This window comes from Danio rerio, chromosome 7 (genome assembly GCF_052040795.2).
Source record: "Danio rerio strain M-AB ecotype USA chromosome 7, GRCz13ab, whole genome shotgun sequence".
NCBI lineage: Eukaryota > Metazoa > Chordata > Actinopteri > Cypriniformes > Danionidae > Danio > Danio rerio.
Genome location: NC_141027.1, coordinates 35,561,988 through 35,587,500, shown reverse-complemented (window position 1 = coordinate 35,587,500; position 25,513 = coordinate 35,561,988). Strand labels below are relative to the sequence as shown.

The following is a 25,513-nucleotide window of genomic DNA, read 5'->3' as shown; positions in this document are numbered from 1 at the left end:
TATATATTTATTTATTTATTTTTCAAATTCCTCTTTCTTTGTCAAACTAACAATATAATCTACTTATATTGTACTAATCTACTAAAAATGTACTAGCCTACCTTTCTATTATATATATTTTTTCATATTATTCAACCTCTTTTTAGGTGTCAAAATCACTGTTCTCACCTTGTCGCACACCCAGAGTTTTAAACTTCAACAATAAAACTAACATTTTACAATATTATTTATATGGTATATAGATATAATGTATCTTAATAAATCACTAGTGAAATAATTTCAATATTTTAGAGTTATTAATGTAAGGCTATTATCAATATTACTTTATACAAAATAAAGTTGTCACACAGTATCAACGTCATTTCCACCACAACACTGTAATGTCGCTTTAAAAAGTTTGTGTAAAAGATTATTTAGGTGCTATGAAAATTAATAGTGTAATCTGAGAGCATGTTCAAGATGGAGGGAATTAAACAATTTTATCAACAACACTTGAAGAAAAATCAATATAAATATTTCTTGATAAGGAAATACATTTATTCTATGTCATTTCCAAACATGTTGTACCTTCAAATACTGTATGCTTTTAAAAACCAAACAAAATTAAAATGAGAGTGTTTTGTGTACATGAAAGGCTAGTGTCAATTCAAGGCTAATCGGTGAAGCTATTTTACGTTTTTCACGATAAATTGTTGAAATGTCATTTCCACCACTGTCATTTCCATCACCACACACATTTGATAAAATTATTTTAAAAGTTCTCATCACACATTAAAAGTATTCGCAATGTATAATATGCACATGCTCCATTTAATATACAAATTCAATTTGTTTATTTTCTAATAAGCTCTTAACCAAATTAATATAACATTTTTAGAGTGTGATTTATCTAAGTTTGTCCTCTTACAGATCTTAAAACTAGACAAATTGTTTAAACTTATGAGTCTATGCGTTCATTTTGAACAAGATTTTTTACTCAACTTCACAGGGCTAAAAGTGCCTGTAGTTGAAGAATGACCCATATATGGCTGCATTACTTTTAATTTACTTTTTTTGGCTTTTTTTTTAAACCCCTTTGCTGTCAGTGTCACTTTTTAATATATATATGACACCAGACAATATTAGAACAGCTGATTATTTTGCATTCATATCATGATTTTATAATGTTAATGAAACATGCAGATGTTATGAAACTTGCAGTGATTTTTAACTTTATTATTTGACATGTTCAGCTTTTGCGGCAATTACAACAGCACATCTTTGGCATGTCAATAACTTCAACACAAATGTTATTCATTGCAACTGAAACCAAAAACCAAAGCAATTACCTAATTGTCCTTGGTTCTATTGTCTGATTTTTTTTAGGCCGTAGATTTGGCATGGACGGAGGGGATGTGTCCTCACCAATATGCAGCAATTACTGAAATGTCCCCACCAATAATTTAATCACCTTCAAAATAAAATAATGCTCCATCAATCCTTAGTAATCTAGACCTGCAGAAAGGGTTAAATCCAAATTATCTGTCAGATTGCAGTAAAATCATGCAAATTGACTTTTGCAGCATGGGGTGTGTTTCATTATTGTATTATTTAGTGTTTTAAGCCTTTTTTCATGCTTTTTTAATCTACACTGATATGCTTTATAGCGTATGATGACTCAGTTATTAGATATTTAATTAATCTTGTTTGTTTCTTTAATCCTATTTGAAACAACTCAATATTAATCAGATTGTGTAACTAACATATGAATCATATGGATATGTAAGACAGTTTGCAAATATAGGCCTACTGCCAAACTATTGATAAATAATCAATTTTTATATAGGCTATCAATCCAAGGTAACTGCAACCAATGTTGAACATGAAACATGATAATGAAGGGTAAGCAACCCCACTTCAACTGTGTAAAAAGTAAACTTGAAACTTTAGGTTCGGTGCTATTGGGCGCGCGCACAAACAACTCTAGCTTGCTCGCTCCCGCTGCCGTCTCCTATTTCACTGCTTTCCCAAATTCTTGGATCTGGAGGCTGCGCAGTCCCTCTCCAGCCCCAGCATCAAGAAAGTGCGTGTGCAAGCAGAACCCTTTCCACAGACCACGAAAGCAGGATGTGTCGCTGAGGACAAGAAAGAGCATTTGCAGTGCAGTCGAACAAACTTGGAGCTTGGTGAACACGTCTGAAAGGGCTGTTCGCCACCCTATTTTCAATACCCGGACATCTCGGAATCGGACCAGCATGATGTCCGTTAAGTTTTTCAGCTGTAGGCATATTGTCCTTAAAGTTTTCCTCGTGCAGTTTCTTGCTTCCCTGCAAACTTTTGCTGCGCCCTCACCCATCATAAAGTTCCCCGGCGATGATACTGCTCACACAGACAAAGAAGTGGCTCTGGTGAGTGTACTTTCATTTTACGACAATCATGAAACCGTTAGAACGGCGTAAGCAGTGACTAGTGTTTATTACACGTTATGGATAGGCCTTTATTAGACAATTATTTCCCTTATTAAAGGAAAACGTTAAGGTTTTTTATCCTACATTTTAAATTATTGTCATTTTGGTTCCCGTCAGTTTTACTTAAATTGACTTACAGTAATTGTATTGTTATTATTGACAAAATTGTATTGTTATTTAAAGTATTGGTGTTGTTATTTACCTTCATAATGGTATTTTAATTATTGTTGGGATGTCTATGGAAAATCTAAAGCACAAGAAAACTGTTTACTTGTGCTTTAGGAGCGAAGATATTGAGTGCGGTAAACAGTTTCAGTAAAGCAGACACTTTTTTTTCTTTCTCTCTCTCCATATATATATATATATATATATATATATATATATATATATATATATATATATATATATATATATATATGTGTGTGTGTGTGTGTGTGTGTGTGTGTGTGTGTGTGTGTCTTCGCACTTTCATTGTATTTTTATTCATCTTTTTTCACAGCACTACTTAAATAAGTTCTATGGCTGCCCTAAAGACAGGTGTAATCTAATGGTGTTGAAGGACACGCTGAAGAAAATGCAGAAGTTTTTTGCTTTGCCAGAGACAGGGGAGATTGACCAGAAGACAGTAGAGATCATGAAGAAACCACGATGTGGGGTTCCTGATGTGGCCAATTACAATTTCTTTCACAGGAAGCCCAAGTGGGGACAAAAAAACGTTACCTACAGGTTTGTGTTTACTAAGCTCCCCACTGTTTGTCACTCATTCTAAAGCCCAAAGTATGCCTTGGTTTTATGCATTTGTGTACTGTCCTTATGACAGAGATGCAGTGATCAGAGTAGCATGCACATACACATGCACTGTATGATTTAGAAAAAAAAATTTAAAGACAGAACAATAGACATCCCTTGACCAGTGCTTGTGTGATTCAATAAAAAGTCATAGATTTATGCAATCATAATTTAATTGAGTACAAAAAAATTTATTAATTCGTAAGTGAAAAAAATGTGCAAGATTTTTTTTTTTATATCTTTCAACGTATACTGCATACTGACCACCTCTCTGTTTGCACATTATCAAGTAGAGTATACTTTTAAAAGTAAAATTTAGGCTTAATTTAAAAAAAAAATGTATTTCTTTCTTCAGCATATTAAAATGTGATCTTTTAATAGCTTGAGAGTAAGAATTTCCCTAACAAGAAAAGGTTAAAAACAGTAAAAAAAAAAATTTAATCTGTAATTTAAAAATACAAAGAACAAAACCCATCAAATTTTTTAAGAATGTTCCCAGTGGGAGTTTTTTGGCTACTGTATGTTGGTGGATCTTAAAAAAGAACAACAATCTAAAAGTTGTTCTGATGAAAAAATATGCAAAAAAAAGTTTGGCTACGACTGAATACCTACTGTGAAAGAACTGGCAAGTAATCAAACTCAATGAAAGTGATCAACAGTTCATTGTTGCGAAAAACATAAGTTGAGATCTTGAGGATATTTTCTGGGCTGCATGTCCTGATAGTGTTTCCACTTTATGAGTCACAATGACCACAACTATGTTGTTTTATAGTACAAAGTAAAACGTTTGTGCCCCGTATAAAAATGGCTCAGCCTTAGATTTTCTGTCAGCATCAGCTTTGCTAATTTAACCTTCACTATCTTTTAAAAATGTATTGACATGTTAGGCTTTATATAAATCTCAAGTAAACATTTTAATTCCCAACATAACCTTGAAGGGGAGACCACTCAAAATGAGGTCTTTTGAGTGAGAAGAGCACTATTTTGTCATAATGAAGCTATTTGGAATGCACTTGGCAAAAGAAAGCAATGAGAAGCCTCCATTTCCATCTTCAACTGGAAGTTAACCTGAAGAAGCAAAACAGTGACAACAGTAATATCTTATTATTGCTGGTAATATGTGCCATATAGAATATTTATTATATTAAAGTTTCAACGATATGTGTGTGTTTATGATATACTTTTAAAACTCATCTCTTTTATAAATGCCTACATTTGTGACTTTTATCTAGATTTTACTTATGTTGCATTTAATATTTAGTTCAAATATATTTAATAAGTATGAGTGATATTTAATAAATTATTCTGTTTATATTATACATTAACTAACATACTAAGCTTCTCTGTTTTGTCAGTTGCTATACTGGGCTTGTAAGCTGCTTTGTGGTTCGGTACTATTATATTGTAAAGCATTGATCAAAGATGCATAATAGCCAGAAGCGGAGTTAACATTCTATTGCTGTTTAGATAAGAGTGCTCACACAAAGACAGGTTCAATAAATGTGCTGCCTAACCTGTCAGACCATAGCAAAAGCATTGGGCTATCAACCTTGTGTTGTTGATATTGTTGTGAGGGTGGCTGCATGGAAGGTTCCTTGTTGTCCTTGTAAATGCCAGTTGCTTTTGTCAGAGTTTAATGCCATCACTTGTGTTATTTGGTCAGCATAAGAGTTCTTGACTCTATGCTTTTATAGAACTTTTGAAAGGCTTTGAAGGCTTTTATAGTAATTTATAAAATATCAGCTATAAGATTTGGTTGATGTTGCTCCCTTTTTCTGTAGGGACCATTAGAAGCACTTTTAATGCCAGAACAGGTTTAGATTTGAAAGTCCTGTTTTTGTTTTGAAGCGGTGCTCCCTACTTAGGAGAAAGACACCATGTTGCACACTACAGGTGGTCAGTATAACCAGCTGTCATCTCATCACTGTGTGTGAATCATCTATAATAACCTGATGATGATGGGACAAGCTGGCTCTGATGAGTTGTTGAGCATCCCTATGTCACTTTGAGATAAAAAAGGATATTGTAGAAAATCATTCTCGTAATTGTTTATTTTTGGCAGGTACATAACAAAACATTGGATGCATATTTTGCATCAAATAGTTTACTGCTTGAAATACTTGTCCTGAAACAAAATATTATCTCAGAGAGACTAAAACATTTTTGCATGTTTGAGCAAAAAGAAAATGCAGTAAAATGAAAAGTAATTGTGCAAATGAACAAAATAAAAAATATTAAATATAAAAACACATAAGTAGGGAAAAACACATGAGGAATAACAAAATTTTAATTTTTTTCCCAAAAATGTGGAATAATTAACTGGAAAGTCAAGTAAAAGTGATATTGTTTTCTTCAACAGAATCTTAGGGCACACCCCAGATCTGGATGAAGATACAATTGATGATGCTTTCTATCGTGCTTTTAAGGTCTGGAGTGATGTTACACCTCTGAAATTCACCAGAATCATGGATGGAGAAGCCGACATCATGATTAACTTTGGCCGAAATGGTATTCCAGAAAATCTTTTGTCTGTTTTTCTAAACAATGTTTTTGGTCAAGTTACTAAGTTACTGAAACCTCAGTTTCTTTCAGTCAGCATTTTTCTTGACCCCAAATGAATTAAAGCTGTTACATTTTTTAAGTACTACGTCACAAACTAACCATAGTCACTTTGAAAAATCTTTACAGTTTATTTGCCTCGGAGGCTGATCTACATTGTGGTTGTCTTGGCTGTGCAAGACAATTACTAAATGCATACCAGCAGTTAGAAAATTGTCACAGTCTAAATCTTTCCAGTGTAAGCTGAAAATTTCAAATAAAACACTAGACCCCTCTTATAGATATAGTTCACCCAAAAATGACAATTCTGTCATCACAAAAGAAGATATTTTAGAGAATGCTTGTCAAACCAAACAGTTGATGGCCAATGACTTCCATAGTATGTTGTCTCACTATGGAACTTAATGGCTGTCGTCAACTGTTTGGTTTTAAGCTTTTGTGCTCAGCAGAATAAAGAAATAATCAGAAATCATAAGTATTCTTTTGAGGTGAACAAAGCATTTAGGGCATGTGTCCCCTAAAGTTAATTATTACTGATATATAATTATTATTATATAATTATTATTATTTAAATGTTTAAAAAGCTGGCAGTGTAACCAGCCGCTGAGCATGCGGCAAGCACTTAATGTCTTGCTTGACAGTTAGAGAAGTGCACGTTTCCTTAAGGACACGTGCCCTTAATTCTGTGGTTATGAGCCCAAATCACTGCACCGAATTAAAATAAATATTTAAATTAAATGTGGAATTATTTTTTGTAGAACATGGTGATGGTTATCCATTTGATGGCAAGGATGGTCTGCTGGCTCATGCATTTGCCCCTGGACCTGGTATTGGAGGAGACTCTCACTTTGATGATGATGAGCAGTGGACTTTAGGAGAAGGACAAGGTATCTGCAAATGTCTTGATTCTAGTCACTTGTAGTCTGTAGTATATTAAAGTAATTGTTTTTGATTGTTTGTTTAATGTCTTACAATGGTCTCTCTCCTTCTCTCTCTTCTGACGTAGTGGTAAAGGTGAAGTACGGTAATGCTGAGGGCGAGTTCTGTAAGTTTCCATTTTTGTTCATGGGTAAAGAGTACAACAGCTGCACCTCTCAGGGTCGAGATGATGGGTTCCTTTGGTGCTCCACCACATACAACTTTGATGATGATGGAAAGTACGGCTTCTGTCCCCATGAGCGTAAGTACTCTTTGTACTTTAGTTTTAAAGTACAATATAATTTGACACTGCTCCTAACCAAAGTGACGCAAGGTAGTTTGAAAATAAATGTGACACAGTATCATGACTGTAATATGGTGTGTCATAATCGCTGACTAAGTTTTGTGTTCCTTCCTCTATTACAGTCCTGTTCACATTGGGTGGAAATGCAGATGGAGCCCCTTGTAAGTTCCCTTTCACATTCCAGGGCGACAAATATGATAGCTGCACCACCTCAGGCAGAGATGATGGATACCGCTGGTGTGCAACCACTGAAGATTATGACAAGGACAAGACTTACGGATTCTGTCCTGAGACAGGTCAGTCAAAAATCAATCTGATCTACAATTCAGTGTGACTTGCAGACAAGAATACCATGGTTTTCACAATAAACAGTAAGCAGGTCAACCTTTTCAGCACTGATAATAAGAATGATTTCTTGAAATCTGAATATTGTTCTGATTTCTGATGTAATTTTTACTGGACATTCAACTTTGAATAAGAAGAAGAAATACAATTAGAAAATTGATTAAACTAGAATAACAACTGCTTTAAATAATAATTTTATTTAACAATGCTACTGTTTTTACTGTATTTTTGAAGTTTTGAATGGTACTATTAAATACATATAAAATATAAGTATAAACATATACAGCAGGGGGAAATAAGTATTGAGCACATCACCATTTCTCTCAAAAAATATATTTCTAAAAGTTTCGTTGACTTGAAAGTTGTCCCCAAGTATTGGTAGCAACCAAATAAATCCATATATTCAAAGAAATCAAATCTAATTAGTTTACAAATTAAGTTATGTGTCATGAAATCATGCTGAGGAAAAGTATCGAACACATGAAGAACGGGATGTGTAAAAAGGCAGTGAAAGCTTAGGCTGCAGCTGAAATCTCTCAGTACACACTCAGAAATAAAGGTACGTGAGCTGTCACTGGAGTGGTACCTTTTCAAAAGATTCAAATTTGTACTTAATAGGTCCATATTGATACTTCAAGGCTACATATTAGTACCTAAAAAGTACAAAAGTGCTCCTCCTAAATTTTTTAGAAACAAAAAAAGTATACTTTTGAGGTACCAATATTGACAGCTTGCGTACCTTTATTTCTGAGAGTGTAGTTATTTACCAACCCTCTGCCCTTTGCCATTGTAAATTAATATCAATTGCTTTAGTCCAACATCTACATTATCAGAACGATGGAGTTAAAACCAGGGTGAACATTTCAGCAAGACAATGATCCAAAACACAACTAAAGAAACTCTCAATTGCCTTCAGAGAAAGAAAATCAAGCTGTAGAATGGCTCAGCCAATTACCTGACTTAAATCTAGTATAAAGTACTAAGAACCATCAAGATTTTTACAATCTGTTAAAGTCTGTGAAAAACTCACATCTGAGCAGTTCATGTGACTTCATTCTCCATATAAGAGACAGCTTTAAGCTGCCATCACCAGAAAAGCCTTTTATATAAAGTATTAAATACATTTCGGTAGTTCAGTTTCATTGTTATTACACATTTTTTATTGTTTTGTTTTATTTTTATGATTGTATTTTTTGGGTTTTTAACCAAAATCTGGTTCAGTTCCATGTCAACTGCTCCTTTAGAAATATCATTCCCAGGAAAAAACATGAAGTGTTCAATACTTATTTTCCCAGAGGTAAGTAAATAAACGGTTGAAGTCTGAATTATTAGCCCCCCTAGTTATTAGCCCAATTATATTTTTCAAGATACTTCTATACAGTTTAAAGTGACATTTAAAGGTGTAACTAGATTATTTAGGTTAACTTGCCAGGTAAGGGTAATTAGGCAAGTTATTGTATGATGATGGTTTGTTCTGGCTATTGAAAAAAAATAGCTTAAATGGGCTAATAATTTTGTCCTTATAATATATAAATATATTTTTTAATTAATAACTGCTTTTATTCTAGCCAAAATAAAACAAATAAGACTTTCTCCAGAAGAAAAAATATTATCAGACATATTGTGAACATTCCCTTGCTCTGTTAAACATCATTTTTGGAAATATGTAAAAAAGAAAAAAATCAAAATGGGGCTAATAATTCTGACTTCAACTGTGTATGCAAAACTATACAGATTCTAGACTTTATGATGTTGTTTATTGTTCTATGTTTTTATGAGTTACGTTATGAGTTGTATTTATATAGTTGAAGGCAAATTTCTTAGCCCTTCCATGACATTTACAGCATTTTGTTTGAAAGAATTAAATTTATTTAATTTAGCTGGTATACATACATTTTATTAAAATAAATCAAACTAATTTATGTCAACATTTTCACCCCCTTAAGATGTTAATTTTTTCAATTGTTTACAGAACAAGCCACTTGTTGTAAAAAAAAAAAAAAAAAAAAGAATTAACCTGAATTGCTTAGTTAACCTAACTAACCAGGCCTTTAAGTTGTACTTTAAGCTAAACGGAAGCATCTTAAATAGCAAGTTAACAAATTAACAAATTCAAAGCATTATTGTAATGTACAGTTTTTCTGACAGCTTTACAAAAATTATGATGTAAACAAATGTTTAGATGTACATTGATATTCATCCAAATAGGCAATCAAGAGAGAAATTGTATTAAAGACCTTAGATCAGTAATGCATTTGGTTTTTAAGGTCAGTTATTTGCTTCATCCACTCTTCAGTTTCCAGCAGACTGTAAAAGTTTCTCTTCTTATTATTACGGTATATTTTCCATTGTGTTGTGTTTTGGCATAAGCAAAGCAGGAGCACAGAAGTCCTCATCTGGTTGCAATTCCCTGGGAATGCAGACCACTCTTCCTATTTGTGTGTGCGTATGTGTGTGTCTGTGTCTGTGTGTGTGTGTTTGTGTGTGTTTGTGTGTGTGTGTGTGTGTGTGTGTGTGTGTGTGTGTGTGTGTGTGTGTGTGTGTGTGTGTGTGTGTGTGTGTGTGTGTGTGTGTGTGTGTTGAAGTGAAGTATGGTGCAAGCCGTCACTTTAAATTGGAGTTTTGGACCACAGACCCATACTTTAGCTGAACTTTAACAAAACACAGCTCTGTTTATGCCATGAAACTGGTGTGACCTTCATTTTGAGTCTGTCGAGTCAGTGTGATTCAGACTGTTGTGTCTATGTAATTGAGAAGGACTGTTCCTTGATGCTTCTCTTTCCTGTAGTTTTTCTTTGGGTTCAGATGCAGTGATCTACAGTAATATGCGGGTTTACCACTAATTATTGCTTGCGTTATAGCTTGTGACCTCATATTTGGAAAAACAGAAACACACACTTAATTACAATAGATAGAAAACACAGCTTCTTTTGCGTCTGTTCTTAGTGTTTTAATTGTTGTTATGTAGTATGTTGCTGGTTTATTTGTATTTGTTCATTTTGTAAATGTATTGACAATTTATTTCTTCCAGTTTTCCGCCATTTCCATTGGGACTTGCAATATATCAGTTTAATTTTCGTTTGTCTGGATACAACAAAAATAAAAAAAAGGAAGAAACATTTACTCTTTTCAAGCTTTAATTTAAATATGGTTTTGAAGAATGGTCAAAGACTACCATCAAGCCCTTTCATTCTTTCTTATCTTTTTCCCTGTTGCTTATACATATGAAACATCAAGTACATAATATAATATCACAAAATATACAAATTAAATGCCTTATCAAATACAACAATAACTATATATTTCAATAAAATAATATAATATTACTGAAAAATATTACAAATCTCTAACAGTAACACTTCATTTTGATTGTCCCATTTAGAGTTTCTGTTATAACTATAAAGTGCTGTTTACAATAATGCATTTTTATTTTTTATTTTATTTATTTATTGTAATTTTTTTTAATATGCCTATGTGTTGAGGTTACAGCTGGCATCCACGCTACTCTGGCATCTTAAACTGGCAAAAAATGCATTTTAAAATCCCTAAAGATCCCTGTTTTAGTTTGGAAATGCTGAGACTAAAATGAAGATTTTTTTGAAAACAGAAAACTGGATTATTGGATATCATTTCCTGATTTGTCAACACCCTCTCATATGACCATTATGCGACTGGTAGACACCAAGTATGGATGCCAAAATATGTGCATTTCCAGTGAGCGTGAATGGTTGCATTATGCATTTTTGGCTTGTATAGTGTGGATGGAGTTTGCTCTTCTGGAGTGCAATAAAAATGCTAGTCTGGATAAGGAGCATTTTCAATGTAAAATGACATTTTAAGATGAAAAATCACAGGTTTAAACAGCACCTAAGTAACTTTGCAACTGCATGTCAACTAAAAGTCTTAACATCCTAGTGATTATATGTAACTTGACTATAGGTAGGGCCACATGGAATCTGCAAGTGCAGAAATTTGCATATTTCCGCAGATTTTAAGCCTATCATTGAGTCTATTTATTTAGTTGTATGTAAATGTGTAAATTAATGTTTATTCATTTTTTATGAATTTCAGTAATGTTATTGACTAATTAAAAAGTGTTCTTAAGATTTACTTACAATACAGTTTGTAAAAGTAGTAATTTCTGTTTTTTGTAGACATTTGGTTGATATATTATATGAAAGACTTGCTTTGTTTACCAAATAACCGAATCTAATTAGATTAGCATTGTAAAAATTAAATAAAAGTTCAAAATGTATATATTTTTTTACTTAACATATTAAGGTTTTAGTTATGATACTCCCAAAATCATTCCACATAAATCTGTACAGAAATAGCAAAAAATGTCTGCAGATTCTGTCTGGCCCTAACTGTAGGTGACTATAGGTAACTAGACAAGGAAAAACTTAGTCCCCAATACCTTATGCCTAAGCTAACCAACTGGTAGTTGATGTAGGAGCAATGTGAACAGCAATAGTAAACAGAATGTCTAAAGAGGAATGTTTAAAAGTGCTTATATGTGATTATATTTCATCAAAGTCATATAAATTACTCTATTTTTATTTCAAACCAATATCTCAAATATCCCAAAAACTTTCCAAAGGCTTCATCCATAAGCTTTTCTAATGATTATTTTGTCATTGCTAACATTTAGGTGTTTTTTTTTTTTAATTCATGAATTGTATTTTTTTTTTGCACAGCAATGTCAACATCAGGAGGAAATTCAGATGGAGCACCCTGTGTCTTCCCCTTCAAATTCTTGGGTGATAGTTACGACTCCTGCACCACATCAGGGCGCAATGATGGAAAAATGTGGTGTGCTGTCACCAAAAGCTTTGACGATGACCGCAAATGGGGCTTTTGTCCTGATCAAGGTGATGCAAAAATATTTTTTGATTCTTGTGTGTGATAGTTTGTATAATTTCAAGCTCGACAAGATTATTCTGTTCTTTAATGGGATACAAAAGCATTTTTACCCACTTCCTGTCACTGTCTCTTCCTTTTCCATGGAATATGATCCTATATGCTTTTTTATGTAGCTTAAATCATTTTAAAAAATCAGCATCTGTTTTATTTTCAGGTTACAGTCTATTCCTTGTGGCGGCCCATGAGTTCGGCCATGCCCTGGGTTTAGAGCATTCTGATGACCCCGGAGCTCTCATGGCTCCTATCTACACATTCACCAAAACCTTAAGACTGTCTGATGATGATGTTAAAGGCATCCAGGAGCTCTATGGTAAGTGTGACATGAAGATGATTTATATCTATGGAAATCATTTGTTTCTCTTGATTTAAAACACTGTACATAGTAAATAATTACATAGCTATGTTTTAAGTAAATCCATTTTCCCCCTGCAAAGTACTGATTTTTTTTCTACATTTCAATTAGAAATGCTAATGCTTGGAGCAAAAAAATGCCAAATAGTCAAAACAAAAAATATGCCATAATTTTAAATATGTTTATATTGACTTTTAGACACAATACCAATGATTAAAATGCTGTTTTCTGCAAAGAAAAAAAGAGAAATGCTCATAATATTTGTATTTTAAATCAGAAAAAGAAATGCTATCAGACTGTTATTAAAAACAACAAATTCCTAGAAAATTTACAGAAACTGAGAGCTTTCAAGTGGTCATTTAAATGTCCCATTCAGTATTGATTAATTCTGATGTTGCATTGATTATAATCATATTTAAAATTCTTTGACTTCTTTACTCTTCTTTTCTCTGTACAGGAGAACCAACAGACAAGCCATTGCCCACTCACACCCCACCAGTCACACCAATGGATGTATGTAATGAAAACATCATATTTGATGCTGTAGCCCAGATCAGAGGAGAGATCTTCTTCTTTAAGGACAGGTAATACATTTCATTCATTCTTTTTTTTTCAGTTTAGTCCCTTTAATAATCAGGGGTCGCCACAGCGGAATTAATTGCCAACTTATTCAGCATATGTTTTACTCAGCTTGTGTCCTTCCAGCAGCAACCCATCACTGGGAAATACCCATACACTATTGCATTCACACACATACACCACAGCCAATTTAGCTTATTCAATTCATCTATAGTGCATGTCTTTGAACTGTGGGGGAAACCAGAGGACCCAGAGGAAACCCAAGCAAACGCAGGGAGAACATGCAAACTCTACACAGAAATGCCAACTGACCCAGCTGGGATTCGAACCAGCGATCTTTTTGCTGTGAGATGACAGCGCTACTCACTGCGCCACTGAGTCACCGGCACTCATTTTAAAGAATTATATTTTTTACTATAAACACATTTTCAAGAAAATAATAGAGCAATCATCTATTTGTATATTCACGCAAGATTACAACACTGTGTTTTTTTATAATATGCAAAAATTTGACCAGTCAAAAAGAACATCATGCTCCACAGCAGCAAATGCCGGGTGCACAACTGTGGGTAGCAGTTATTTCATTTTAGCATTTGCTGGCAAGGAATGCTCAATTCATCTGTTTTCAGTGGTTTTAAAATCTTTCTGCTTGCATGCACAGGAAATGGCCCCATGGCCATCTGGGGAAAACTTCATGACCCAGTTTATCTGCCTATTAAAAAACTTCAGCGTATCTTTTTGCGATCGTTATGGATAGGAGTAATGGCTTTATAGTGGTTGGAATAACAGGATGACGATTTAAACAGCACAGGAATCATGCTGATGTTTTAGCCACATTGTTAGTTCAGAATTCAGAAAAATAGTAAGCATGATGGTGGTGAGACTGGCTAGAGAAGGGAAAGTCCACAAATCTGATCCCACTTTACAAAAACAAAATACCTCAGCACAGACATTACCATATCAGGGGCATTTTTTTAGTCCTTTGAGCTCATAGTTTGTCTCTGAATAATTTTAACTGGGAATATTTAACGGGAGTCTAAATTCGCTGACATTTGCACTGACATTTGCTACAGACTTTTTGAAAGCATTGTCCTATAGGAGGAATATATTTTTATATATTTTCACCTAGTAAATTTAACCCTTAAAGATTATTGTAACAAATGATTCGCCTAAAACCGTGAAACTGCACCCACTCTCTTGTGTAGTGCCCTATATATTAAGCAACTATATTACTTTAAGGGATATTTCACCCAATTTTTATTTACTCACTATTTACTGGGGATAGGACAGTTCATAAAAAGATTTAAAAAAATAACCAGTTTGGTTCTCGTGGCATGATTCGGTACTTGTTTATTGCCAGAAAAACAAGTGTTTGGAGTGGTATACGATTGAAATGTGTGTATATCCAATGGATTCTCTCTCTCTCTCTCTCTCTCTCTCTCTCTCTCTCTCTCTCTCTCATGCATGTATCTCTTCAGAGCCACTTAATCAGTGCAGGTGCATTATGGCCGATTGACTCTTTGCAATTTTTTTTGTGAACTGTCCCTTTAAATTGCTAGAATTAACCCTCTTATAATGTGGATACCCAAGAAACTAAGTAAATTCATTTGCATTTTATATATTTACATGTAATTTATTGTTTGATTTAAATTAACATTACATTCTTTTTCAAATGCAATATGCTCCACACATACTATTTAGAGAAGTGTCAAACATTTGAATATTTTGGAGTAGTGTCCAGAGCAAATATACTGTAAGGCGAGTATAAAGAGTGCTGTCATTGGTTTTCACCAGAAGCTCTTGAATGAATAAGAGCCAGCCTTTCCTGCATACACCTTCGGTTTGCTGGCCAAAGAGATCATCTCAGGAGGACCACACACAGACACACACACAGACACACACACACACACACTGTATGCTGGTTGTAAGTGCATTCCTGTGTCTTGTTTAGAGAGCTCTTATATTCTCTCACCATGAGCACCTTGAAAAACTGATTCAGAGGTCCAGATCAAGTTATTAAATATTTAAAACATCAAGTGGTCATACTAAGTTTTAGGATATTACACTTGGTAAAAATATCTCACATTTTTTATTTTCACTGTATAAAAATTGCATTACACTTTATTTGTTTTGATTCATATAACTGTATAAATACACGCATACACACGCAAACATCAGTGCTTTTGTTTTTGCCTGTCATTTCCATTATCTTTGCTCTCCTATTTTTCAAGAGAATCGGATTTTTAGTAACATTTTCCTCATCTCACATTCTTTTTTTCAGAAATCTTTTTATTCTTTATTTAGTTAGTTATTTTTACCACTTAAAATGTAATCTAATGTAATCTTTATTGGTATTTGATCTGGAGACATTCAGATTTCTAGATGTATAACCAAAAAAATCACAATAACCTACAATGCACTTGTAAATTATTGCTATAATATTAATATGCTGGATCTCTTATGTTTTGTTCCTACGGGAGTTTGACCTAAAACTCAATCTGCCAGAACGTCTCTCCATATTTTCGCTGATGGATATTATTTGCCTGTGCAAGCTGAGAGTCGAAGCAGTGGAAATGTCATTATCACAGAGTTATGATCAAATTACAGTGTAATTCTGTGAATCTGAGGATCCCTGAAGCTGCAGGTCTCACTTTACTGTGTGGGCAAAATGACTCCAGATCTCAGATATTCACCCAGCTGGATGAATGCGACAGCTGTTAAAGCCATTTCACAGAGAAAATGGAGGAAAAAAGAGAGTAGAGTAAGGCCAGAGAGAGCTCACCCCCAAAAGGTTCACTAATGTTTTGTTTATTCAGCTGCAGCAGAAAGTCTTTATTTTATCTAATCGTTGGCTCAGATTTATAAGGCACATCTGAGGCATTTGATAAAATGAATTCTTCTTCTGTCTCATATTGGTTCGTTTACAGGACAGCTGCAAATAAGAACTGAACTCGACTAGTATTTTAGTATGTGCTGTTATAACATGTTTAATTGCAAAGGCTGAAGGGAGGGAGGTTCTGAAAGGTTTGCAGCTCAAGAAGTGAAGCTTTGGGGCATAATGTTTCATTACAGTTCAACTCTAACCTAATGTGGTAATCTTAAAGGCATAGTAACTTAAAATTCTGTTATAATATACTGTCATATAAACATCCTTCACTTGTTTCAAAATCTGACTTTCTTTTTTCTGTTGAACACAAAAGACGATATTTTGAAGAAAGCTGGAAACCTGTAACCATTGTCTTCTGTAGAATTAGTTTTTTCTACCATGGAAGTCAATGGTTACTGATTTTTTTCAAAATATCTTCTTTAGTCTTTAACAAAATAAAGAAATACATAAAGGTTTAAACTTACTTGAGAGAGAGAGAGAGAGAGAGGATATAGTGAGTTTTTTCATATTTGGGTGAACTATCCCTTTAAGTTGGAAAAAAACTGCTGACAGAAGCTTGAGCTGTAGTCTCTTGAAAGATCTCTGCCTTCTGAAAAGTTTTGGCCTTTTGAAAAATAGGTCAGTGGAAAGAGGTCTGGGGTGGTTGGTATTGTTTTTGTGGTTTGTTCTGGGGCAGCAGGCAAGTTTGGACATGTCCAACTGCCTCTTAACTCACTCCTCAAACCATAATAAGAAACATCTGGTCAGTGAATCACCTCATTGTAGCTCGAGTGCGACGCATGCTCTCTCTCACTTGATTATCTCTCTCTTTCCCCTTTTTTACTCTTCTCCATTTACCTTTTTATGTGCGCATTCATATTGTTGCCAATATTTTTTTGCCTGCCTAACTTTAACCCCTATTTTTATAGATTCCTCTTTAGGACGGCTGATGTCAGGAAAAAGCCGACAGGCCCCATGCTGGTTGCCACGTTCTGGAGTGAACTACCGGAGAAAATTGATGCAGCTTATGAAAACCCTCTGGAAGAGAGGACTGTCTTTTTTGCTGGTAAGCTACAGTATGCTCCTTATTTTCCCAAGGGCAGAAAAAAAGAACCTGGTGTGACACTTTTTTTCAGGTTTAAATATAATGATAATAGGGCGTACTCACACTATGTACAGTGGCCTTGAACCGGGCCAAAGCACGCTTGTCCCCCCTCGTGATTATGCACTGTTCTGTAGAGAAGCCCTCTCGCTCAGCACAGTGGAGATTTCTCTAGTTATATTGTTTTAGTCGTTTGGGATGCGGTGGCATACAGTCAAATATTTCGCCGAAAAGATAAGCCACTTTTAACGCTCATGAACAGTCATAAAGTCCTCGTGCTGCAGGAATTAGGAGGTTTGCTGAAGGTGCAGCTATGAGGAGTTCGTATCTTTAATAAACTTCGACAGTTTGCATTCATTGAACGGTAGGAATAATTGATAAGTCCATATGAAACAGTCCTTTAAAAGTCATGTCTTGCTTTCAGTTTTGGGCTATGGTGCATTTGCACTCACACACAAGCGTACCGCGCCAAAGCCCGCGTGAACCGCGCTCAGGCACACCTCTTCCAACTGGACCAGGGCCAGCCAAGTGAATCGTACCTGAGCCCGAATTAGCACACTCACACTTCTCAAACGATCTGGGAAACGGGCCCGGGCATGGTTCGGATAGCATAGTGTGAGTACGCCCTTGCTCTTAGTATTTTCTGTACTAATACTAATTTGAGATGAACAATGTTAAAGGGAACATATCATGCAAAATTGTTTAAAACACATTTGTGTAGCAAGATTGTGTGAATATAGCCAGCCTCGAATTGGATAATTTCATTAATTTGATTTAATATAATCACCCTTAATAAAAATAGTCTGCAAGAAACACGTTGATTGACATTCTCCCTTTGTACATGTCATCAGAGGCAGAAAACCCCACCCATTAGTGACGATCTCTGCCCCATAAGCATTGACAGCCCTGAATTAGAAGTAGCCATCCACCATTAGAGTTTTCACACTGTTCCTGCTGAAGATTATGTCAGTGACTAAGAGCTATTATAAATGTGCTGTTTTAGGATACACAAATTAACATCAGAGTCTCCATAGATGACCATCTTCTGAGGCTCTTTTTTTCACAAAAATAACATTAGTCCTGTTTTAAATTTGCCTCTATGCTAACACATAGGTGTTTGTAGCTCCGCCCACCAGCATGGAACAATTTGGATCAGTCTAAAAGGGGCAGTTTTAAAGATTCATAAAAAATATTTGTGAATTATTTTGAGCTGAAACTTCACACCCACACTTAGGCACATCAGAGACATATTTTAAATCTTGTAAAAAGAGGCAAAATAGGTGCCCTTTAAAGGTGAAGAAAAGAATATGTATTTTTTACGACCTGGTATGGATTAAATCTTGTGATGAATAAGTCTTGACAATGCCTTTTAGGCACGAGCTGGTATAAGTTTCTGACGGTATGATAACCTTGGAAAATAATACCTTGGTTTCATGGTATCACAGTATTGTGATAAAATAATATTCTTTTTAAATGTCTTTAAATAAAAAATATTTTAAAAAATCCTCATTGAACACAATTTATTTTATTTTAGAAAACATTTATATATTTTGGAGCAGTAAACATGTCAGGCTAAATAATTTAAATAAATCATAGACTTCTGCTCTCTTCATTAGTTTCAAAAATATTGATTTCTTTACAACACATAAATACATTAAAAAACACTTACATATACCTTAGAAATGGTATAACAGAACATTTTAGAGGTATTAAACCCTTGACCTAAATACCTAAAGTATTGATATCAATGATTTTAAATGTAAAAGGGATGTAGCGGAAAAAAGGCATGTTGTATGTTTATGAGAGTACAATTGTCACTTCCTTGGAAATTACTGTAATATATTGATAACACAAATCACTGGAAACCACTTTGGCTCTTTTAGTTTCTGTTTTTTTTTTTTCTCCACAGTAACCGAGTTTGCACATGCACGCGCAATAACACACTCTGTAGTGTTATCTTGAGTTTGGAGGCAGTGTCTGATTTTTATGAACTTTTTATGTGAGACAGTCATACCAGTTATACAATCACATATTCTGTAAAATCACATTACTTTTTTTGTTGTACATCAGGAAATGTATTTGATTAATGTGATTTCGTCTTAGTTTTGGGACATGTGCTTATTGCATAAAAAATTGTCTGAATAAATTGAGAGTATGCATTTTTAAAGTGCATCTCTAAAATGTATGCACATCTAGGTTTCAAACCACTATGTGTATGCAATATTCTGAAAAAGCAAATAAGCAAATCCTGTTCACTACCCCAATTTGCAAAAATATCAAATTTAATAACAACGTTCGTTCACATGACCTTTATCAGGCATCATACAGGATGTAGTAAACTTAATTACTTTGAAATGAAATCATGACCAATCACTGCTAATAATAATTTATAATAAATAACATTCATTTACACGATATGTATATGCAAAAATCCTGTGCACATAGAACATAAATGCATTTAAATAAATAAATTAAATGCAAGATTTTAAAATGTGCATAAGTACATGTAAACACTAGTAAATTACTTGAAATTGCTAAATGTTACTTATTTTTACAGCTGTTGTTTTACGTATTACCTATTTTCCACCCTGTGTTTATGGGATTTAATATTTATTGCCATTGGACAATGAAGATTTGTCTGTGTTCCTCCCAATTTCTCATATGCATAAAACCTTTATTTATCAGTAGTGTATATGAGGAAGCAAGGTTTTGATTTTTGTTTAAAAATATTGTAGAAATGAATTTGTCTTTGCACGTGTCCTCCAACAGAAATGTGTATTAAACTTTTTGCTTTTGTAGGTGATGAGATGTGGGTATATTCTGCCAGTACCCTGGAAAGAGAATATCCCAAGAAAATCTCCAGCATGGGTCTTCCTTCAGATTTACATGGGATTGATGCTGCTTACTCCTTCCACAAGACCAAGAAGACTTACATATTTGCTGGGAACAAGTTCTGGAGGTAAATATCTTAAAATAATTGAACCTAATAATGTATGTGTTCATTGTGATTTAACGATTTTTTCTTAAGTTCCACAAATTTATTATTAATTATTTAAAGTTATAGGAAGCTTTAGCTTTGGAATAACATTCCCAAAGATTCAACGAATATTCTTCATACCAAAATTCTTGGAAAGTCTTTGAACAGTTTCATTTCACTGAGATTTATTGGAGTTTACACATACTTTAAAACTGCACGCCTACTGAAAGTGTGTCTGGGAATTTCATAAATATGAAAAAGTAGAAATGTGTTGATCCTGATGTGTAAATGCTCACTTCTTTCCTCAGATACAATGAAGCCAAGAAAAAGATGGATCCAGGCTTCCCTAAAATTATCGCAGATTCTTGGACTGCTGTTCCCGATGACCTAGATGGTGCACTTAGCCTTAATGGTGATGGTAAGTGACAAATGACTAAGTTGCTTGGCTGCAGATGTATTTTTGTCTGTGCTATTTCTTTACAAATAGGAGACACTTTTAGAAAGTCTATTGAACTTAAGTCACTTTGCATTTATGACAACTAGCAGTTGTTAGTTCTCAGGTTAGAAGCAGTTTTCTATGGTGATTTAGCCTCAACTATTTTGTCAACTATTTTCATTTTTAGTCTTGGTCTCGTGTTTCCAGGTCCCTGTTAGTTTTAGTTTAGTTTTCATCATAGGGTTAGTCTAAAGAAAAACTAAAGTATTTTAGTCTAGTAATAGTCATTGAAAACTTGACAGTAGATTATTATTAACTTTACAGTCAATCTACTCTATCCAAAACTATATTCAGTTTTGTTTTGTTTATTTTGACCAGTTCTTAAACAATGTAAAATATTTCTATAAAAAACAAGCTTACATTATTTACATCACAAAAAGTTTTTTCATACAAGTATCATCCCACTTTATAATAAATTTAAAGTACACCTAAAAAACTATTTTTTGCTGCTTGCTAAAACTACTTATTTAAAATGAGTTGAATCAACACAATTTTTGAGTTTTTCTGGGACAACTTAAATGTTTTATGTTCAATCCACTTAAATTTGTAAAATAATTAAGTTCACTTAATCAATTTGTGGGCGGCATGGTGGTTCAGTAGTTAGCACTGTTGCCTCACAGCAAAAAGGTTGCTGGTTCGAGTCCTAGCTGGGCCAGTTGGCATTTCTGTGTGGAGTTTGCATGTTCTCCTCGTGTTCGTTTGGGTTTCCTCCGGTCCAAAGACATGCAATATAGGTGAATGGGATAAAATGAATGGGCTAAAATGTGTGAATGCGAGAGTATACGGGTGTTTTCCAGTATTTAGTTTCAAAACATATGCCAGAATAGTTGACGGTTCATTCCGCTGTGGCAACCCCAGATAAATAAGGGACTAAGCCAAAGGAAAATAAAAAATGAATGAATGAAAAACGGATTTGTGTTGGGACAACATGAATAAATTGTGTGGAACGCAGCATTTTATATGACTAATACTGAAGAACTAGTTTTTGTTGGTATGAGCCAAAAATGTTTAAAAACAAACAAACTTATGCAAATAAAATTAAAATAATGTTCAATTTCGGGGTGATTAAAGCAGCAAGTTAAGTACACAACATCAATGCAAGGTTGTAATGAAACATACAGAAACCGCTCATGATTAAAAGAGTAAATATTTTACAATTTATTGATACTTTTTGGTAATTTCTTCTTACTAAGTGAATGCATGACTGCAAAGTTGCATCCTCATAATTTTTGTTTTATTTATAATGAAGAAATACTTTATACATTTGTTGCCTCCTTTTCACATACAATTGAAGAGTGCATGCTTAGAGCTGACAAGTCAGGAAACGTTTTTAGTTTTTTCCTGAGGTGAGCCACCAGTTGAGAAACACTGCCTGAATATTAAACATTCTGCTGACTCAAAGTAACTTTACAAATACATTAACTTGATTTACTATCCCTAACCTAACAGTTTATTAATACTCTGTTATTAGTATATTGGCGGTAGTTGCAAAGGCACTAACAGAATGTCTAAATTGTTTTAAAAAAAATTAAAGTAACCATTTTAACCTCTAACCTTAAACAACCTTTTGTCTCATTCCTTTCCTCTTTCTCTCCTACATTCTGTTAGTTTGGACATACATATCTGATTTGTTTTAGTAACATTCACAGTGTAGTCCACAGTGTTCCTGTATGTGTATCAGAGCAAAGTGGAGCCTGGTAGAGGATTCTTGGCACTTAACTCCATCCCAATTACAGCTGGCATTAAGCCTTCAGCACCAACAAAAAAAACAGCTATATGCTTCCCCCTGCTCAAGATGAGGAGTTTTTTCCAGTCTGAAAAGCACATAAAACTCTACATAAGAGTAAAGCTGAAAAGAAAGGGGGTAAAAGACTTATTACGCAATTTTTACGCTAGGTGCTCTGGTTTCGTTTAGCTTTACGGGAATTTACTTAACATACATGTTTTCACAACCACCCAGCTCTTTCCTTCCGTCACTAACACATTTACTTTACACTCTTACAGGTACACACACACACACACACACACACACACACACACACCTCATAGAGCAGGCCTGTGTGATGTCTGAAAGGTTCCTCTGTGTGTGTACAAGCAAGCTGAACAAGCAAGAACAAACTCTCTGGTTTCTGAAAAAAATCATGCTTCAAAAAGTTTCAGATAAATAGATCATAGAAGCAGTGGTTAACCAGTTTTAAATTGACATCATTATTTAGTGTTAAATTGACATCATAATTTACCTCAGTTATGTCTTTTCATGATGTTTTTTTTTTACCATAAAACAAAAATAAATATTTAGCAATGCCACTGCAAATTGATCAAAAGTACTACAGTTAAAAAAATAATAATAATTGCAATGTGCAATGTGTAAATTCATTAAAAGTACTGCAATAAGATTTTAAAAATAATCAGCGATGCCACTGCATCAAAAGTACTTTGGTAAAAGTAATAAAATATTCAGTAACGCCACTGCACATTGATCAAGTGTATTACAGTAAGTTTAAAAAAATTACATTTAGAAATGCCACTTTAAAATGATGAAAAGTACTAGTAAAGCATTGTAAATAAATTAAGCAGTACCAAATCAACATATAAGATTTTGTGGTACTGAAATCTGGAAAACTGGCTGATGAAAATTCGCTTGTATTGCAGGAATGATTCACCAGCATTTACCCTACAAATGCCAAACCAAAGCAAACACTAAATAACTATGTTGCCTACACTTACCAGCCACTTTATTAGGTACACATGTCCAACTGCTCGTTAATGCAAATTTCTGATCAGACAGTCACATGGCAGCAACTCAACACATTTAGGCATGTAGACATCGTCAGGTTGATCTGCTGCAGTTCAAACTAAGCATCAGAATGGGGAAGAAAGGTGATTTAAGGGACTTTGAACATGATATGGTTGTTGGTGTCAGATGGGCTGGTCTGAGTATTTCATAAGCTGCTGATCTACTTGGGTTTTCATGCACAACAATCTCTAGGGTTTACAAAGAATGGCCTGAAAAAGAAAAATATCCAGTGAGCAGCAGTTCTGTGGGAGCAAATGCCCTTTTGATGCCAGCGGTCAGAGAAGAATGGCCAGACTGGTTCAAGCTGATAGAAAGGCAACAGCAACAGTATTTAAAAAATGTCATATTTAAAAAAGATTCACACTTTAATATTTTTTAAAAAATCCCCTAAACCTCTGTACAGGTTTATGTGTTTTCATTGATGTTGAAGTTTTTATGTGGTATTAACACGTATGAACTGTTTTTAGGTCACAGCTACTTCTTCAAAGACTCACACTATCTCAAAATGGATGACAGCACTCTGAAAATTATCAAAGTCGGCGAGGTCAAAAAGGACTGGCTGCGCTGCTGAACATCGACAGACCATTCAGCTCTATGCCCTTCAACACTCAATAAAAATGGCCAGAAATGACAGCACTCAAATTTACCATTCAGCCCCTCTTGGTTAGTCAGAGCCTCTTAGATTATAACCCTTTTTTACTAACCAGAGAGGCCTGGTAAGCTTCACTGCCTGGACCCACAGTAAGCAAACAGGACTGTCATTTTAAATGTTTTGTTGTAATGTGCGATATTTTTCTTTATTTTTAAATATGAAAGGGTTTAGTGCACTCCTTACTATAACCTTACATGTATATCATCAGACTTAAAAAGGCTTCTGACATTTCTCACGTACATGTAAAGTGTGTCAGTGAGATATATCTCCTTTTTTTATTTGCACAGAATAACTGAATCCAGGCAGTATGTAAAAAAGCACAATGTAATGTTTTGCTAGTACTGATATGAAAAAGATTAGGGACTTAATTCATGTTCTATTTCGTAGTAAATACTATCCAATAAACATTCCTGCATTTAATAAAAGGGTGCATTTTATACATGACAAATGTATACAAACAGAGACCAAACAACTGTCAAAGCAGATGATTTTATGTTTGTTTCTTTCACCTCATGGTACAGAGAGATTCATGGCACGGGCTGCCTGAAGACTGTATAGGGTTTGTTGCATGATGGACTCATGTCAAGCAAGTATCATGAAAAGCTGATTATTAATAATCATTTGTACTCTTTTTTTTATTATTTCTTTTTGTAGTTTTCTAATTGACATGCAATCTGTTTATATTTGTAATGTTTATTTTTATTATTTTCTATATGCTTTGTGCACTTTGTCACTATGTTTCAAAATAAATAATAATTATCCTTAATATTGAGTTCTAACTTTTGATTTTCTAAACAGTTTTGAGAAACTTGGTATTTTGCAGGTTCTCAGATGTCTCATCAAGGCAAACAGCGACATCGTGTGGTTCATTGTACCAAAAAAAAGCAGTTCTACTGCCCCCTTCCAAAAAATGAAGACCACTACAAAGCTGTTAAGATAACGTTTTCGCTATTTGCCTTTAGTGTTTTGTTTTACAACTACTGCACTGTAAAAAATGATATGTTTTTAGTTCATTACTTAATGTTCTAGCTTAATTTTATAAGTCACGCAAGCTGTTTTAAGTCAGTTTAACAATATAAGTTCAATGGACTCATAAGGTTAATTTGATTCAACTTAAAATTTAAGGAAACCAGGATTTTTTTTTACAGTGTGATAACGTGTCTTCATAATTTCAGGTAGGAATATTATGTAGAGCATTTATTTGCAGAAAATAAAGAACAATAGATCAATAAGTAAATGTATATGTCCTTTTCAGGTCTGAAATATCCAATACTGTATATTGCATATATAGTGTACATAAATATATTTTATAACATTTGAGGTATGAAAAAGTGGAGCATTTTATATCAAACTTGATATTTTCCGCAAATAAATATTTAAAATTATCATTTTAAATTACTTGAAATA

At 34.1% G+C, this 25,513-nt stretch overlaps 1 protein-coding gene across 2 annotated transcripts; it reads left to right on the top strand.

Annotated features, from left to right (window-relative positions):
• Positions 1-2,076: 2,076 nt before the first annotated feature.
• mmp2 (matrix metallopeptidase 2) lies at positions 2,077-24,870 on the top strand. 2 transcript variants are annotated; one of them, NM_198067.1, is given in 13 exon segments: positions 2,107-2,387; positions 2,947-3,173; positions 5,596-5,744; positions 6,554-6,682; positions 6,802-6,975; positions 7,140-7,313; positions 12,060-12,233; positions 12,440-12,595; positions 13,095-13,221; positions 17,012-17,148; positions 19,984-20,143; positions 20,470-20,579; positions 23,922-24,870. In NM_198067.1, coding segments are annotated over 13 exon segments (1,974 nt in total). In that variant the 5' UTR covers positions 2,107-2,234; the 3' UTR covers positions 24,026-24,870.
• Positions 24,871-25,513: the final 643 nt, after the last annotated feature.